Below are 20,503 nucleotides of genomic sequence, written 5' to 3' on the forward strand. Positions count from 1 at the left end.
CTTCCCAGAGCTTACAGATTTCTTATTGTCTGTCATAGGACAAAACAAAGGTAACATTCAGCCCATGAACTGAACCTCAAAGAACGTTCTACTTACCAATGATTAAATGCTTCTGAGAAGCTTGTCCAGTCTGACTGACTTTAAAAACCAGGATTTCAGATGGAGGGGTATGAATATGAAGGAATGATACTCATTCCTGTAGTGGCTTCAATTGTGGTTCTCCTGCTCTGCCCTGCCTGCTCTCAGATAGGTTTAGACTACTCTGGGATCATACAAATTGTTTTCCATTCCCTCATCTTTCTTCTTTTCCCCTCTCCCTATGCATACTTCAAATTTACTTTCTCTCTATGTGCCCCAAATGGAAGAAAGCTAAGATAGGATGGTTAGAATTGAGGTTTGGAGAGAAGGAATACTAAGTCTAGTTCCATTCTTCTTCATTTCAGACTGTGCATATAATATATTCCCAACTTTGAAAACTCCCTTAACCATCCCCACCTCGTTTTAAATTACTGTTGTGCCAAGACAAAGATGAAGTGAAACACATTAGTAAAATTAAAACTTGCTTGAAGTATCTTGGCACTCAATATAGTTAAAGAACATAGGTTTGACCAGAGTAAGAGCATTTATTTCTTGGATTATAACATGAAGAATTCTTGAGTTTGTCTTTGCAAAAAAGTAAATAGATGTATTTTATAGAAACCAAAAATAAGTATTTCTAAGACTGTTGGAAAGCACTAGTATTGCTTTTTCTGGTGCTATAAAAAAGAGTAGTTTTACTTCATGGAAAGCACTAGTATTGCTTTTTTCTGGTGCTATAAAAAAGAGTAGTTTTACTTCAGTAATGTTTTCAAATTTGCATAATGTATGTTCTCTATAGTTTCATTATGAACTCAAAGCACTGATGTAGCATTTAAGAGATAGAATTAAATTATGAAATGTCAGACATTTGGAACAATAGCCTGAACGTTCTTATTTTGGGTTCACATATTTCTTTTGAGTTTAGGAGTGATGAGTTACAAAGTCGTCCCTTACACAGAGTGGGCACAATTTAGTTGCATTCTTCAAACAATTTATTAAGTGTATTTCATTTACCATTTCATGGCCTTTGGTAGGTATAAGTAGTATAAAGAATCAACATTTTTAGGGTCATGAACATGAGTGGCAATCTCATTAGACCTAAGGACACCTTCTTAGAATAATGTTTTTGAAAGGAAGCTTGATAGTGTAGAAGATAGAGCATTGGACCAGGAGTCAGAAAAATTTGAGTTCAAATACAGCTTCAGACACTTACCAGTTGTGTGACCCTAGGCAAGTAACTTAACCCCTGTCTGTTTCAGTTTCCTTAAGTATAAAATGATGATAATCATACTGCTCATTTCCCAGAACTGTTATGAGGATCAAGTAAGATACTATTTGTAAAGCATTGAGCATCATGCCCAGTTCATAGTAGGTGCTTATTGAATGCTTAGTTCTTTCTTCCCTTAAAACATATAGGATTATAGAGAAACCAATTCTATTGAAATATGAAATTATATTTTTTAAAAATCCATCGGCCCTAGGGTATGAACTCTTATCTTAAAGGGAAGGATTTCAAGCTGAGATTGAGAGTCAGGAACCCATAACATACATGTGAGACAAAGGCAGAGAGGGATGAACAGGGAGGATATATTTGGGGAATTGTGAAGTATCTGGTTTGACTTGAATATAAAGTTGAGGAAGGGGGAATAGCATACAGTACTGCTGGAAAGGTACATTGTAATTGCGTGGAAAAGGAGTTTGATAATCTGGCTAAGGAGTTTTTATTTTATTTTATTTATTTTATTTAGTAAGCAAAAATCTCCCTTGGCTGGGGTTCTGAAGCATTCTATCTGACCTACAAATTCTGAAGATTGTTCTGGTAATGGATTAGACAGGTGAAGAGATTATTTCCAACAATCTGGATAAGAAATTAGGTCCTACATTAGGATGCTCACAGTTAAAATTAAAAGGAGGCTATATATAAAATGAGATTGCAGAGTAGAATCTATAAAAATTGGCCAGCAATTGTATTTGGAAGGAGGCAAAGGTATTACTCTTTTTAAGCATGGACAACTGGTAGAATGGTGGTATTCCATTTATGAATGAATGAATAAAGAAACATTTATTGAGTGATTACTACGTTCTAGACTGTGTGCCAAGAGGATGCAGATATGTACAAGGAAGACAGTCCCTGCCTTCTTTGTAATTGTATTCTAATAGAGGAAACCAGTACATAAAGAGTGGTGGTCTGGCTGGAGTGTTTTGGACAGGGAATTCACAGGAATGGTGATTGGTGTCATTGGACAGTTGTTTGACACATCCCTTCCAGGAATAGCAGTATTGGTTGGATGATTATTCTCAAATCTAGCAAGGACTGGAGGAATGGAGAGAGAAAGGGTGTCCTCAGTGACATAGCAAGAAGACACCTGTGAGATAACATGGAGGGTCTAGGCAATCATAATAGTAATAGCTAGCATGCAGCTAGTGCTAAGGTTTGAAAGCACTTTACACATATTACCTCACTTGATCCTTGCAGCAATGCTGGGAGGTAGGTACTTTTATAATCCCCTTTTTATGGTTGGGAAAACTGAGGCAGACTGAGGTTGAGTGATTTGCCCAAGGTCACACAGCTCTTAAGTGTCTGAGGCAACTCAGGTCTTCCTGACTCCAGGCCCAGCTCTCTATCACTGGATCACCAAACTGTGCAGCTTGACTATAGGGCCAATCCCTTCTAATCTGTACCTCAAAGTCCCAGGGTGAAGCTTTAGCTTTCTGTCTGAGATGGAGGTGAGAACACTGGGATGGCAACTTGAAGATAACATGGTGGTAGTGTGGTAGCTAAGGGTCCAGCTTAGAATTGCTCTCTGTGGAAATACGGAAATACGGAGGAAGGACAAGTTTTGTGGTAACGATGAACTTATTTTTGAATAAATAGAGTTTAAGGGGACAAAAATACGTCAGACTTCTCAAAAGGTGGGAATGGAAGTCTATGGAAAAATCAGGGCTAGAGGTATGTATTTACATCAATCAACATTTGCTGGTTATTTAAGATTATAGATCTATACAATTTGTAAAATTAACAATTAACTACCTTTGAGGCATGACTTTGCTCTTGACTCTTTAAAGTGAGTGTTTCTTCCTCACCTCCCGGTTCCTTAGCTTTATGATATTACTAAATCTTTGGGTGGGTTTTGGAGTTTTCTTTCTTGTTCACAGACTTGAGGAGTTTGGGGTTTTCACACATTAAGCTGTTCTACAGAGAATTGTTTTCTAGTTTTCTTTCTTGTTAGATCAGTCTTATAGCCCTCCTTTGGGGGACATAATCTTCTTTGTCCCTTTGACACATCATGGAGTCTTGTGTATCTTACACAAGAAAGTCAAAGGCTGGTTAGGTCAGAATTGCAGTATGGGCTAGAAAAATCTTTGTGTATCCCTAAAGGAGCAATATTTTAAATTCATTACATCTGTTGGTACTTGAAAATATGGCTTTGGTACCCTCTTTTTTGGCCAGATTTTACCATCTGTCTTTTTTTTTTGGCAAGATTTTTTTTTCTAGTTACATTGGGATTTTTCTCATTGCACATGTAGTTGCATTTTGGCCCAATCATAAATGTGTGTAACTGAAAAAAATGATTTGTTACTGTTAGATGTTATCATTCTCGGGCCTCTGAATTTGAAGACACTCCTTGAAGAAATTGTCTTTAGCTAAAATTTTGTGAGCCTAAAAGATCTCAATAATTAGATGGTATATTTTTCCTTTACTTAAACATTTAATATTCCTTTTGTTAACCTTAGATTAAATTAGAGGATTTGGAGTGGGAAATATTAGTTTGATCATATCAAGAGATTGCTAGAATTTTAGACTTACTCATTCTTTTAAGGCCCCTGAGGGAGTAATTTTCTTGAGAAATTTGTGTTGTAATGATAAACAGACATAATTCAGTAATACTTTCAAGATACACTGGCTGAGGCTTTGGCATTAATGACCTGAACTTTTGAAAGCAGAAACATATTTTGAAGGAAGTCCAAGAAAAATAGTAATAAATTTGAATAAAAATACAATAGTGTTTTACAAATATTTTCAATTGAAAAATGCCAGTTCTACATTGTATTTACTATAAACATCCCCTGCTCTCTGCTCACATGGCCACTCTACTCATTTAGACTCTTCTAACTTCTGCTGACACAATAGCCTCCTATTGATCTACTTGTTTCAGTAGTCACTTCCCTTTCCTTTCCTTCCTTTGGATTTTAGCGGACCATAAACTCAATGTGAATTCACTACGTGATTTGTTGTGTGTTGTTGTTGAGTCATTTCAGTTATGGCCAACTCTGTTTGTGACCCTGTTTGAGGTTTTCTTGATAAAGATACTGGAGTGGTTTGCTATTTCCTTCTCTAGCTTATTTGACAGATGAGGAACTGAGGCAAACAAGGTTAAATGAACTTGCCCAGGATCACACAGCTAGTAAGTGTCTGAGGCCACATTTGAACTCAGGAAGAGAAGTCTTCCTGATTCTAAGCCCAGTCCTTTATTTACTTTACCACCCAGCTGCCCTTCACTGTGTGATAAGACTAGTGAATAACAAGAATTTATTAAGCTCCTACTATGAAACTGGCTCTGTCCTAATGGTTGAAGATACAAAGAAAGGCAATACACTGCCTGCCCTCCAGGAGTTCACAGTCTAGTGGAGTAGACAACATGTCAACAACTGTGTACGAGGAAGATATATCTTCAGGGTAAATTAGACGTAATTTCAGAGAATAGGCACTAGTATTAAAGGGTCATTAGAAAGGGTGTCTTGCAGAAGGTAGTATTTTAGCTGAGACTTGAAGGAAGCCAGGGAAGTTAGAAAAAAGAAATTTTTTTTTTTTTTTTTTTGTCTTCATCGAAAGGCATGATATCTATATCTGGGGAGATGACAGTCTTCCCTCCTTTTCACTAGCTTTCCTGTCCCTTCTCTCTTCAATTTGATTCTACCTTAGAGATGTCATTCTTTCTTCTGCAAAGGTCCACAAATCTCTGTGCAGTCAGAACAAGATTAAAATATAATTAGGAAATGTTTAGCAAAATACATATAGAACTCAACATAGATAACATTAATTTATGGTTTTCTAAGTCAATAGGTGGCTTGTGGGAGAATCTATTCCAGTTTGAATTTCACTGAATTATCTATCCTATCACCTCTGCCTCCTAGTTTCCCTGATTTCCTTTAAAATCTAATATACATGCCCCCTACTCCAACACCACCATTTTCTCAGACCTCCCCCACCCTCTAGATGCTGCTAATGCTTTCCCCTCTTAGATTGTGTGTGTCTCTCTCTCTCTTTCTTTCTCCACCTCTCCCTCCCTCCTTCCTTCCCTCCCTTCCTCTCTCTCTCTCTCTCTCTCCCTCCCTCCCTTCCTCTCCTATATATACTTTACACATTTTCTTTCCCATTACATTGTAAGCTACCTGATAGAAGGGAAAGTTTTGTTTGTTTTTTGCCTTTTTTTAAATTCTAGAACTTAGTATAGTATCTGACAAATAGTAAGCATTTAATAAATGTGTATTCACTTGACATCTACCACTTTGCTGTTTGTTCGTCACACACATCACTCCATTTCCCAGTTCTGAACATTTTTACTGGTTGCAGTCTAGGCTGGAACTGTCTCTCTTCCTCCTCTCTGCCTCCTAGCTTCTATGGTTTCCTTCAAGTCTCAACTATAAATCCTATCTCCTTCCTTTCCCGGTCCTACATCTACATATGCAAGTACATACATATACACATGTGTTGTTTGCCTGTTATCTCCCCCATAGACTGTGAGCTACTTGAGAATCGAGACCTCCTCCCCTAGTCCCCCATCAAAGAGAAAAAACAAAGAAACTTCTCAATGACTAGAGCTGTCCAAAAATAGAATTATATGCTTCTGGATATCTTCAAGCAAATTTTGAAGACTGTTCTTGAGTATATTGTAAAGGAAGTTTTTGTTCAGGAATGCATTGGATTAGCTCAAAGATTCTTAACTATTTTTGTGTCATTGACCTCTTTGTCAGTCTAATGAGGCCTATGGATTCCTTCTCCTAAAAAAAGTTTTTTTTTTAATGTATGAAATAAAATAAATAGGAAAATAAATCACAATAGAAACCAAGTCTGTTGTAGTTATATAATATTTATAAAAATATTTAAAATTTCCTAACTGAAGTTTTCAAAACATCAGCATTCAATAGTTTCTAAAGTCCTTTCCAATTCATATTTATTACTTCTCTAACTTCATACAACTTTTGAGACTGATTAAATTCTAGATTGTTTTGTCCCTCTCTGTCTTATTTAAGTTGCAAAGAAAGGGACCATTTCTTATTTGTCTTTGTACCCACCCATATACTCAATAAATATCAACTGTTAAATTGAAGGCAGATATATTTTTGAGAATCAATTATAAAAAGTGTATAGGAAACTTTATCTTGTACCTGTTCTTCAATATATGCTTTTGATATCTCTCTCTTCTAAAATTGCTCTTCCTTAATCACATTATTAACTTTTGTGAAGGCTTACTGCTAGAAAAGAACAGTGCATTTACATTCTGTTGTTACTTCAGTGAATTATTTAGAACTCCATGTAGTTAGATTAAAAAAAAATCATCGTCTGTTATATGTTTCTCTCTAATAGAGTAAAGAGATTGAATTGAATACAGCACTGTGGTTTAAAGTGAACTGTGAGGTGTCTAGTTCTCTGGTTCTAAATTTGTCTCTCCTTTCCCCAACAAAAATCTCTGTAAAACTTTGAAGGGAATAATTCTGTAAGAATTCTATTTTCCATACACACTAGTCTGAAAAAAGATATAGCCATTTTGTTCTTGCCATAAAACGAAGGTTTAATTCCTTGTGTTTTTTCCCATTTTGAATAATTCCTCCTTCATGCTCCAGTATTTTTATTTAGATTTCCTGTAGTTACAATGAATAGAGCAAAATGCAGTGGAAATCCTGCTTGTGTTGTGATGGTGGATTAATTGCTAATAGCTTAGAAATTATATAAACTGAATAGCAATTTTCACCTTCTAAACTCTTTGTAGCTTTCTAAAATTGTAACCCATATTCGTTCAGTGCTAAGGTGTATTGTTCTAAACATTATAAATGTAGAAAGACAGCCTGGCATAGTAGATAGAAAGACTGGCTCTGAGTCTGCAAAGTCTGGATTCAGGTGCTGTCTCTGACACCTTCTAGCTGTGCTTCTTTGGTCAAGCCACTCAACCTTTCTCTGCTTCAGTCAACCCTCTGAAGATACCATCCAAATTGGACAGTTGTTGCTGGGAAGGAGAGCTTTCCTCAGATGAGATGCTTAGAAACCACTTTTCCTGGAGCCTGAGTTATTCATGTAAATGATTTTTTTCGCCCTCTCTCTACTGGTTATGGTAGGTAATTTTTTTTTTCAGACCACCTTGGGTTTTCCTCCAGAATTTGTCATTGTATTCTAAATGTTAATGAAGTGGTGAATGTTACTCTCAGATACAGAGAAACTAGGTAAACTGCAGAGAAGGTGCTAGCCTGCATTGGTAGAGGGAGTTTCCTCATCTAGGAATTCCCTTCATCAATGAAATCACAGTTCTAGTTCCTATTCCATGTCACTGTGAGATGTGCAGAAATATTTTATTCAAAAAAGAAACCATCCTTTCAAATATACGTATTTAATGTCATTGGGCTCTAGGAAGTGGATAGTCAATTTACAATGGATTTTGCCACCTCAGATACTGCCTATTTTGCTGGTCCTTTTTTCACCACCACATTTAAATATGGTATTTTATAGTATTTTATATGTATACTTATGGATTTTTTTTTTTTACATTTTATACTTGCATATATACTTGTATATATATACTTGCAGATATTTTATAGAGGCCGCTAGGTGCTGCAATGGATAGAGTACTGGGTCTGGAGTCAAGGAAGACTCATTTTTCTGAGTTCAAATTTGGCCTCACACCCTAGCTAGGTGACCCTGAACAAGTAATTTAATCCCTTTTGCCTCAGTTTCCTCATCTGTAAAATGAACTAGATAGGGAAATGGCAAAGTGCTCCAGTATTTCGGCCAAGAGAACCCCAAATGGAGTTATAAAGAGTTGTATTCAATGAAATCACTCAACAACAGAATTTCATAGTCACTTCTTTCACCACCCACTTATTCCTTGACTTTTTTCAATCTACCTTCCATCCTCACTCCAGTGAAACTGCCTTCTCAAAAATCATGAAACTCCAGTTAGAACATGATTAATTGTATAAGAAAGGGCCATAGTGGTCTCAGAGAATCAAGGAAGAATTAAGTGAAGGAATCAGAGAAGAGGCACCTTTACTACCTTAAAGGAAGAGAGAGTTGTAGTCAGCAGAGATTAGTGGTTGGGACATCTCAAGCATTGAAGTCCACTGGAGCCCAACATGGGAGAGAGCTAGATGGTCCTCATTCAGTTAAGGAACATTTAGTAAGCATCTGTTTTAAAACAGAGCACTGTGCTAGATATTGCAGAAGATACAAAGCTTAGATAAGACTTGGTCTATGCAAATATTAGTCTATGAAGGGAATAGACATAAAAAGATCAATGTAGTATGCAATACTATTAGTCAATAAACATTTAATAAGACCTTCCTATGTGCCAGGCACTGTGCTAAGTGCTGGGGATACAAAAAGAAGCAAAAGATAGTCCCTGACCTCAAGGAGCTCAAAATAAAATGGGGGAGACAATAAGCAAATACATATATACACACAAGCTATATACAGATAACATAAGAAATAATTAAAAGAGAGAAAGCACTAGAATGAAGAGGAGTTCGGAATTTCTACCTGTAGAAGATGGGTTTTTATTGAGACTTGAAGTAAGCTAGAGGAACTAGTAGGCAGAGTTAAGAGAGCTATCATTACAGACATGGAGTCCAGCCAAAGGAATGCTGAGAGATGGAGCATCTTGTTCACTGAACAGCAATGAGACCAGTTTCATTGTCATTGTGTGCATAACAAGTAATCCCTGCCTGGCTCTTGAGGAGTTCAATAGGATGTGCCCATGTTTGTCACTGGACAATTTTCTCCCATATAATGTAGTCATTGTTTTGTTGTACAGTTGTGTCTGATTGTGACCCCATTTGGGGTTTTCTTGGCAAAGATACTGGAGCAGTTTGCCATTTCTTTCTCCAGCTCATTTTACAGATGAGGAATTGAGGCAAGCAGGGTTAAGTGACTTGCCCAGGGTCACACAGCTAGGAGTGTCTGAGGCCAGATTTGAACTCATAAATATGAGTCACCCCGATTCCAACCCCAGTGCTCTTTCCACTGTGTTACCTCTCTGCCCCTCAGGTGAATGATAGAATTGGAGGAGAACCTCAACTTTTGGCCATGATTGAAGGGTAGATTGTGGCAAAGGACATCAACTATTATGGACTCCAGGAATTTCGTCTTTTAATATTTGGGTTGAATAAATCATACTTGATGTTAGGGAAAACTATCAGGGTTCATGATTATTATAGATAATAGAAAACTGAAACGAAGAGAAAAACTGTAAAAGTTTGGGCAGGCCTAATAAAAGTAATACTAATTATAGTAATTTTCATCAACAGTTTACCATTTATGTGTAATTTCAGGTATGCCACAATAACAATTATGTATAGCATTAAATATGTCACATTAGCACAGGGAAAGTTTGATCATAGGAGTAAACTTTGTTCACATCTGCTCATCATTCATTGTTGCTTATGCAGCACATGGTTGTCTCTTCAAAACATAGAAACAACATTGATTACCTTGCATTAATAAGGTAAATTTCATCAGTCAGTACATATCATATTAAATTGGTTCGTTCTGGAAACTTTTAAAGACCTTGTTGGATTTTACTAATATAAGTGGGTTTCTTTGTATATACTATTTCAACACATTGCAGTTTGCTCTCTCTTTCAGATCATTAAAAGTCTATTAAATAACATTGGTCCTGATTCTTACAACAGGAGATCCCTATTATTAACATTTTTTTCACTCTTTAACAAATTTTAATGTACATTTGTCAGAAAATGTGGCTAATAGCTCTTCCTTCTGCATGCATGGTTTTGTGTAATGAAAAATAGCACATTAATTTTATAGCTTTTTTTTTCCTTTTGCTTTTAATGCTTTTCTGCTGTAGTATTACTGTTGTGTGTAGGCCTTGATATTGAAGTCTAAATCAATGGGACATGGAAAAATATAATTCCAGAGAGTAGTGGCCAATAACATCCTAAAATGGAGTTAGTTAAGGGTTATTCTCCAATCTTGGTGAGTATTACTGTAGCATTCATGCAATGATCTATTGCTTGAGGACTATCTTTGTGTTTCAAGATGGAATTCAACTAGTGCCTCTTTTCCATTTTCCATGTGTTTGTGGATTTTTTTCAATGAATTGAGTTTTGAAGATGCTTATTGATTCCCTCCTGTGAGCAGCAAATTCTTCATAAAAGTGTGCCTTTAGTGGTAATTCAGCTGCTATACTCAAACAACAACATCAAAATCTGTGCTCAAAATTTATTTCTATGGAGCCAGATTTTGGAGTGTGGTTGGCTATTCCTTGCTCTAATAATGGGGAAGAGTGCTTTCTCTCTCTCTGTCTCTTTCTCTCTCTCTGTCTCTGTCCGTCTGTCTGTCTGTCTCTCTCTGTCTCTCTGTCTCTGTCTCTGTCTCTCTCTCCCCCTTTCCCTTCCCTCCCCTTCCGCCTTCCTCCATTTCCATTTCTCTACCCCACAGCACCACTTTGAATTAAGTTAGGATGAACACATATCCAGGTCTACATTCTTAATAGAGGTAGTGATGTTCTATTTGTAAAATCAAAACCACCACCTTTTCTCAGTGTTTAACCTAGAAGGAGAGAGAGAGAAAGAGAGAGGGACAATTGCTGACACCTTTTTTTAGCATATGAGAGCAGGAGAGGTTAGAAATAGTGTTGAGTTTGGTTCGAAGATCTGGATTTAAGTTCTAGTTTTGGCACATACTATTTATGCCTGTTGTGCCCTTTTAGTCATGTCCAACTCTTCATTACCCCATATAGGGTTTTATTGGCAGAGATATTAGACTGGTTAACCATTTCTTTCTCCAGCTCATTTTACAGATAAGGAAACTGAGGCAAACAGGGTTAAGTGACTTGCCCAGGGTCACACAACTAGGAAGTGCCTAAGGCCAGGTTTGAACTCATGAGGATGAGTGTTCCTGATGCCAGGCCCAGTACTCTATCCTCTGAACCACCAAGCTGCCCTTAGGAAGTCACTTAAACTCAGCTTCCTCATCTATAAAATGACAATAATTGGACTATATCTCCTCTAACAGTCCTTTATAGCTCCAAATTTATGTTTGTATGAACCATTCTCTCAAGATGATTATTTCAAATAACTGAATATGTAATTTGCTGTTGAGAAAGGAGAAGCCACAGTATGTCCCTATAACTGCTGCTTTTAGGAAAGTCCAAGTGGGTCTGGAATTAGGGGAAGTGGCAGTTTTGAAACCTGCTACTTGAAGTGGATAAAAAAGTATATATGGGGAAGTATTTCTGTATTTATTATCAAGTTATAGAGGCTCATTTTAATGTTCTAAATAAGGTGTTTTAAATCCTTTATAGATCTCAGATAATTTTTACAAAAATCTAAGAAAAGATGAGCCAGCGTTTTCAAATGATTAACATTTCAACTTAGTGGTTCTGTGCTCTGAAAACATTCCATTGTGAATTTATGGGGAATGAAAAATCTGGACAGTTCCCCAGTATAATTTTTATATTGTACTTCAATGATAGATATGAACAGGACTTTGAAGAATATCTAGTTCAACCTTCTCATGTTACAGATAAAAAAATTGAGGCTGAGACTGGGAAAACATTTTGCCCAGAGTCTCACAGTTTGTGGCAGTGTTGGAGCTTTCCCATTATATAAAATAGCAGTAATTCATATGTGTTTCTGAAACTAATATTGTCCTTCAGATCCCTGAGCTATGGCTTTTGCTGACACATGTTACGTAACAGAATTACCTGACTGTGCCTCCATATTAACTCAGGGTAAGGGATGAAGGATAAAAATTCCAGTTCCATTCTTTTTCATTCTTTTCGGTTGTCTTTTTAGGAAAAGTTCTTTATAAATCTCAAATGTATTTATTTTTCTTTGTGTTTCAGTTAATCTGTACTTTAGTGTGCTTTTCCTGTTCTTGTTGACTTTGGTACTCAGGACCTCTAAAACTTCCCTGTTGAGATTTTTTGTGTGTGATAACTCAGCCCTGAATATTTAATATTATTTGGAACAAAACATCATCCTACTTGTTATACAAAAGGTCTAATAGCTAATTACTGTATGCTGTCATTAAGTATGTTCGGTTTCTCCCATTATTAAATGAACACAGTGCCTACAGACCTTATAAGATGAATAAATTTCTCTATTATACATAAATCAAATTCAGTTAAGCTCTAATTCCATGTTTATATTAACTTCCAATTAAAAAGTGGCCAGATAATAGTTTATATTTATAATTCAAGGGATATAAAGTGATTCTTACTTTTAAAATCTCTTCATATAAATTTTAAAAATAAACATCTGCAAAATTTTAATTATTAAATAAGCTAACTTAAAAGCATGTGTTGATTTTCTTAAATTGCATTTATTAATAAAGATTTGATCATAAAGCAAACCTATGTTGATCAACCTATATACATAAATGTGATTTAATCTGCTAGTAGCTGGTGTTAGGAGTTAATAGCAAACAAAATTTTAAAAATGGCGATCATACACAAAAAAGTCAATTCATCTCCCTTGAGAGTCATGAAAATTATCTTCAATTTCAGTGTGATGGGTTTTCTTGAGACGTAGGGCCTCCTGATAATGAAGATAAATCAATATTGCTCTTCTCTCTTGTCTGCTTCCTCCTAAGAGATGACCAGATCTAAGCCTTCCAAATTCCTTGTCTTGAGTCACTTAATAATAAAGAAAGAAAGGAAATCAGGAAGAAACGAAGGAAAGAAGAAAGGAAGGAAGAAAGGAAATGTCACATTACAGTGTGATGTTCTGTTTCTGTGAATTGAGTTCAGCAAGGATTTCCTGAACAATTACCATGTGCTATGTGCTGGCAATACAAAGACTAAAACAGAATAGTTCCTGCTCACAAGCACCTTATTTTCTTCTGGAAAGGGAATAGCAAGTTGAACACAGATTCACACATATCAAATATATAGAGTAAATAGAAAGTAATTTCAATTGGACTTGGTGAGAGGAAAGCATCAACAATTAGAAATATCAGGAAAAGTCTCCTTTGGAATTGATAGCTCATTTGAGATTTGAAGAAAGGTGGAGATGATGAGGGAAAACTTTTCTTCCCAGGGACATAGCCTGTTAGATACAGATTGAACTGAATGGTCATTGAGCTTCCTAATACCTCTGACATTCTGTGATTATTGTAGCCAAAACAAATATTCTTCACCTGTTGGTCAACCGTATGGAGATGAAACTCTCTCAGTTAGCCAGAGTGGTCTTCAGTCTATTGCTGAGCTCATATACAAAGCCTTTCTGTCTTAATGTAAGATCTGCCAGACAATTTTTTCCTTGGCATAGTCTTTCAGAATCTTTATGCTGTAATGAGAGCTCTAGTGAGATCTCCACTTTCTTACCCTACAACTACAGTCAGTATACAGTAAACGTACTCATAATCATATATGTATTTCCAATAAAATTCACCTGAAATATTTTGAATATTTTTCAAAACATTCCTCATATTCTCTCCTCCCTTTCCCTGCCCCACTCCTTCCCTTAATCATCACTTTCATAATTTTCCTCTTTGGTCAGTGAGTTCATATTTTTCACGACCCTATGAAAGACATAGAACTACAAAGGGCATTTCTTGGGGTCATAGATTTTTGACTGGAAGGAACCTTAGAAAGACATTCTAGTATCTACCCCCTCTCCCCTTGTCCTCCATTTTACAAATAAAGAATCTGGAGACTTGATTGGATAAGTGACTTCTTTGTGGTCACACAGGTAGGGAGGAGTACCCATTTCCTTCTACATTTTAGTTAGCGTTTTTTCCTCTGAACCACTTTGCCTCTCATCCCCTTCTGGCCAATGGACCTAGAAGTTTCTCTCTTGGCCTTCTTTTGGCTAAGCTCTTTAATCAGTCTATTATTCCTCAATTAGACCTTTAAGGAGGTCTGGAATGTGCTGGGGTTTGCTCACCTAGCTACTTTTATTCCTCTGTAGGTTCTGAAGTCTTACGATTAAGATGCTTTGTTCAGATTCATCCCACCCATCCCCCAATCTCAGTAAGTGAGAGAGTTGTGGTGCCACATATAAATATAACAACATAAACATATAAATATTGTATACACACATATCCATATATACATATATATATTTAAAGAAACAAGCTGTATACCAGAGATCACCATTGTGTTCTATTCTTCTTTCCCTAGAACTGGATGACCTACGTAGAGTTATTTTGATTATTGGATACTTTAGAGGTACTAGAGAAAGCAACTTTCTCTTTAAAAAGTTTTAGATCACTAATTATAATTTTTTATCCAACAGTGTCTCTTATCTTCCAGAACCTCATTTAAAAAAAAAATACTCATTCTAGAATTGCACTATGAGAACTAGTGATGGAGTTTCTAGTTTCCTTATGAATAAAGCCTTCATATCGTTTCAAAATTTATTTCAGTAAAATATTAAAGATTATCTAGTGACAGTCCATTGTTTTACTGATGAGAAAACTGAACATTAAAGTGACTTGCTCAAGATGGCAAAGTTAGTGGGTTAGAACCCAAGTCTCCTGATTGCCAGTCCAGTACTCTTTTAATTATATCACACTACTTTTAATCACAAGAAGTTTTTTAATGGAGAGTTCTGGACTCTTCCAAATGAAACAAGTTCTTTTTATAGTGAGGCAAGGAACTGAAATTTTATAAGTTCATAATATTTTACTCTACCACTATGTTAAATGCTAAGAGGAATCTGTAATGAATAGAAGTCTGAGGACTCTGACACGTATCATTAAGTGCTAAAATGAGTGATAGCATTTGGTTATATCTTTGAGGTCAGATTTATTGAAGTTTTATGATTTTTTTTCTCTTATTTTTTGAGTCTCTAAAGTACTACTTGGCTAACTGATGTTGGCAGGGCTTTTTACTCCAGTACTTGAGAATATGTGTTGTCTACCTCATTGCATTGGAGGGCAATTTGTTTCATTGATTTTAGTCTTTAAAACCCTTTGTGATTTAAGTCCTGGTAACCTTAGATATCAGGTCCTTTTCTAAGAATCCTTTGGAGAACAGAGGTTAGTAGCTGTGTTTCATGCCTTGGGTTTTTTAGGTTACATTTTTCAAATTCCTACTGTTTCACTCCCCCAATTTTCCGACCTCAAGGGCATGGTACAAAATTGATCTTTTAAAACTTTCTTATGCTACCATGGTGGCAAGGCAAGATTGCTTTTCTTTCAAGTGTTTTATTACCTAAGGTACCATAGGGTTGCGGGTGTGTTGAGGGGACACCTGCATGTTTGCAGTTCTATCTTTGTGCATGTGGTAGGAAAAAAAAAATTAAGTATGATTTGTATCTTGACATTGTAACTTTAAACTGTCAAAAGAAATGAAACTTAGAGTTAAATTGGATCTTTGACCCAGGCAAAAATCTTACCTTTGACCAAACTATTGCCAGACCTTTCCTTTAAAAAAAAAAAGACTAACATATTTTTTTCATAGTTTAATGATTCTTTTGAAAAGTAATGACTTTAAAAACTTGCACAGGCAGAATAAAAATTCACAACTGAAGTTCTGTGTGTTAAAAACAAATCTAGCGTGTGGAAGGTGATTTTCAAAGTGATAGAGAACAGAACACAGTCTGTGTAACCATATCAGGCTTGGCTTTTCCATTTAGCATCCAAGGGATCAAACTGAACCCGAGTCTGCCAAAGCCAGTTGAAACCTTACATAGTGATACAGATCTGCAAATCAGGCAACCAGGGACTGTGAGAGATAAAAAAGAATAAGGATGAAAGCACTAGGAGACTTATTTTGGAAATTGCCTAATGACAGATTCAGGTTTCTGAATAGGAAATGGTATTTGGTATTCAAAAGACTTCTCAAATAAGGGGAAAAAAAGAGATAGCTTTGGTCCTTGAAAAGCTGATATGAATAACAAAGGAAAAGTGTGAAGCTGCTTCAGAATGTACTTCCTTTTCCTTTGTCTTTATATCAGGACTATAAGACATTGTTCATGCACAAATACATTTACTCAACGCTATATTTTATCTTAAATGGATAAGGGTTGGTGTAGAATATTCCTGTTTTATGTTCTCAACGTTGTTTTCTCTCCAGTCATTGCTTCTATAGGTATTTTTTTTTCACCTCATAGATATGTCCTGCTACGTGGAATTAAATGAAAGCAAGAACATTTTTTGTTTTTCTCCGTTAAGATTGTAATTGGTCAATTGTGAGGAGTCTATTTTTAGTGGAAATTATGGACAGACAACTTGACCTACTCCTTTTTATTTCAAGAGAAATCTGATTACTTTTGAATATGGCTTAAATTGTTTCCTTCTTTCAATCCTTATAAGCTGTTAGTGATGTAATTAGTATGATGTCATATATCTATATACTTATATACATATATAATATACATATACACATATATAAATATATGTTCTTACTTGATTATATGCCATATCATTTTGTTCAGCTTTTATACCAGAAATTATGATGAGTTTTATTTCCTGTACTTGCCTTTCTAGCTTGTAAATATTGATAAGGTAATCTTTAATGTGAAATAAGCCCAGTCTTCTTGTCCATTCACAAATAATGAATTCCTTATTTAATTAAGCCCCAGGAGAACAACCTGAGTAAACCAAAAGTAAGAACATAATTGGAACAAAATTGTGTAATCAACAGTAAATGATAAAATTATTAAATATAATTAAATTGTTTTCTAAATATATTTTATTTTTTAATTTAAGAAATTTTAGTATTAAGCTAATAAAAAGGTCATTGTAAAAGGACATAGCAAGTGATTCCTAACTTTTTGAGCAGATGCTGGTCTGAGACCTTGAGGAGCAGGTCTTAGAGCAGAATTCCTGACTCACTGTGGTCCTGTGGACCTGACCAAGCCCGATGTAAGCTTGTGAATGCAGACATTTTAATAGAGCTGATGAATGAGCTCACAAAGAATGGCAAGGGTCCTCATTAGAGGTCTTTATTAGGCAGAATTATGTTCAAAGGCATTCCAGATTACCATGTAATGGCAGAGGGAGAATTCCTATATAAAAAATGTTCTAATTTTCTCTTTCCACTTGTCTATTTTTTAAGTAAGCTAAACAAATCATGAGACAACAAAAGCTCATAGTGACTGTGTCACCTTTAATACTTTATTTTTAAACACTCTAGTTTCCTGGATATGGTCATAATCATTTTAACTTGGCTTTTGTCCTAAATGCAGAAAATTGAAACAATTCATCAGTTCACACATGATAGGTTTTATTAATATATTTATCTTCAATACTACCTAATTAAGATAAATTTAGTTTTTGAAAACAGAGTTTAGCCTTAAACATTCAAACTAATCATTAACTCCAAATGCTCTGACTCAAAAAGATGAGTTCAATTCAATAAACACTTATAAGTGCTTATTTTGTAAAAGATTCTCTGCTAGGCACTGAGGATTCAAAGACATTAATTCCTGCCCCCAAGGAGTTTATGTTCTACCTAGGGTTGGTAGGACAGATACAACATGTATTCAAATATGAAAAGATTAAAAAATACACAAAGTAATTTGAGGTGGCACAAACACCTGGAGTGAGTGGGGAACCAGATCAAGAAAGGCCTGATACAGGAAGAGCCCCAGGAGCTGGATTTTGAAGACAGCTAGGGATTGTTGGACTAGATGCTACCATATAGGATAAAGTCCCTCTCTTTTCTAAAGGTCTCTAAGCTTTACTCTGAAATGCGCTCATCAACTTAGGTATGCCCAGGTTATTGAATGATTTTTGTGAGCCTGTCTTTGGCAAATATTCTACATTCTCTTAATGACCTTAGCTTATTGGATCACATGCATTCAAACAATGAATGGTCAAAGAGGCCTGTTTACTGTTCCCAGTACATGGCATTACATCTCCCACCTGCTTGCCTCTGCGTAGGTCTGTCCACCTTGACTGAAATATTGTCTCTCCTCGCCTCAGTCTCTTGGATTCCCTGTCTACATCTGTTCTTTGGAGCCAACCAGGTTTGATTCCACTTTCATGGGACAACCGCTCTTCAAGTATTTGAAGACAGCCATCTCCATTTTGCTTGCCTTGTCTTCTCCTGACACTACAACCCTAATTTCTAGAACTGATCCATCCGAGTAACCATTTCGAGTTTTATCACCATCCTGACCAGCTCTTTTGGTCATTTCCTAGTTTTTCACATATCTTTTGAAAAATATGATGTCTTAGTCTAGAAATAATATTCCAGATATGATCTGATCATGCCAAAGCTTCCCTTGTAAATTCCTAAAGATTTTTAGTTTTAAGTGTTACCAAGTGCTAGTAACCATTTGAAAGAAATTAAAAAAAATTTTTCCCTTTAATGTTTAGGAATGGCTACATTTTTTACATTCTTTGAGAGAGCCCTAGATTTGGGGGCAGAGGACTTCGGTTTGAATCCTATACTATTGTGAATACATAACGATGTGACTTTGGGCAAGTTGCTTAAACTCTCCGGACCTCAGTTTTTTTCATCTATAAAATGAGGAGTTGTGAGGTGGAGACCATTTAAGGTCTCTTCTGTTTAAATCTATTCTCTCATGTCTTTATGAGAACATTGTATTGTGGTTTACTGCAGATCTCCTGTAAATATCAGATGTGCAAGCTATGTCATCTGGACTGGAGTTAGGAACATTACCCATGTATTTTTCTCTGAAGCTGTAGGTAATAGCATAAATTTTTGATATGATATAAAGAGCACATGTATTTCCAGGCTTTTTCATGCTCTTGTACCTGAATTGACTTGCAGACAGGAGAGGGCAGTGTAGACCTAACTTGTGAGGCTCCTTAGCCTGCATAGAGAACTCCCTTTCTACTTTCAGCAAATCCCAAAGCTCTTTCTTATTCCCTCCCTACATATGGAGACTTAGATTCAGTTGTATCAATCAGATGACTTTGCTCATGCTCAGTAGACAGAATAGGCTTGGCTCACAAAACACAGCTTTTTCCTTTGAGCTAAAGGTGAAGTATAGAATGGTCTAATCAGTGAGAACAAGTTTCCAGTATTTTAGAACAAAATCCATTTCTAAATAATTTCTGAGGTCTCTAGCTTTGAAGGAAGAATCACCAATTAAAACAGTAGTAGCATTTTATTGATATAAAGAATTATTAATGCTATATACTAAGGGCCAGATATTTTGTCTCCATTTTGAACATTTTATAAAAAATTTTATTATCTATTTTCTTCTATTTTAGATTTCCAGATTTATGAGGATAGAAGTTGTCTTTAAAAAAAAGTGTCAAGTATTCAATCTATACTGTTAAGTACATTAATATTGATCTTATAGTTTCTAGCATAATTTCAAATTTCTAAGAGTTTCAGTAAACGTTGTTGTTGTTCGGTAGTTTCGGTCAGTTGTGTCTGACTCTTCACGATCCCATTTGGAATTTTCTTGGCAAAGATATTAGAGTTGTTTGCCATTTCCTTCTCCAGCTTATTTTTACAGATAAGAAAGCTGAGGCAAGCAGGGTTCAGTGGCCTGCTCAAGGTCATACAGGTGGTAAGTGTCAGGTTATATTTAAACTCAGGTCTTCCTGATTCAGGGCCTGGCGCTCCATCCACTGTGTCACCTAGCTGCCCTTCAGCAAATATTATTATAAAATAAATTATAAATAAGATAGTCTATTTTCCCTGGCCCAAAGTTAGGAGTGATTTGTGAAATCTTCCATGAAGCTCAGGACATGATTTTTGCTGCTCCCATGTTTGCACTAAACATGTCTGCGTGGTGAGATTTGGGAGTTTGGGGAGAGGGAGGTCCTGGGGGCTTGGTGGAAACAGAATCCAACTCTTATTTATTAGAAAGTTTCTAAATATTTTGTCATGTCTCTTGTAATTTTTATAAGTGCCTGTTCTTGCCTTTAAAAACAGTAAGTGAGATTTACATTTTTTCACAATGAGATGTTTTATGAGGTTGTTTATTCTTATCCTGATTCACTGATGATTTCATCGCATGACTTTGTTGCCTGGGTTTTGGGTACATTTTAAAAACAGTAGTGAATTGTAACAAGAATAACAATAATTATCACTTTTCATTTCTGTAGTGATTTCAGGCTTATGAAGTGCTTTGCTCACAGTGACCCTTTAGGGGTGAACTGTCATTCTCTTCTATAGACATAGAGTAGGTTTTGCTGCCTGTAAGATGATTGTTTAAGGAAATAAAATCACTACTCCCTCATCTCCTCTCCTTCCCTCCCCCCAAGAATTTTACACAGTTGTTTCTTGAGAAATTAAGAGTTATGTTGTGTGTGTGTGTG

General features: G+C 35.9%; 1 protein-coding gene across 1 annotated transcript in view; it reads left to right on the forward strand.

Moving 5' to 3' along the window:
* Nucleotides 1-20,503, forward strand: part of PARD3 (par-3 family cell polarity regulator) — a 659,823-nt gene that overhangs the window by 357,691 nt on the left and 281,629 nt on the right. The window contains exon 6 of the mRNA XM_027841563.1: nucleotides 18,185-18,264. Within this exon, the coding sequence (XP_027697364.1) occupies nucleotides 18,185-18,264 (80 nt within the window). The remainder of the gene's footprint in view (nucleotides 1-18,184; nucleotides 18,265-20,503) is intronic.

Source organism: Vombatus ursinus, unplaced genomic scaffold, assembly GCF_900497805.2.
Source record: "Vombatus ursinus unplaced genomic scaffold, bare-nosed wombat genome assembly UNPS02014861.1, whole genome shotgun sequence".
NCBI lineage: Eukaryota > Metazoa > Chordata > Mammalia > Diprotodontia > Vombatidae > Vombatus > Vombatus ursinus.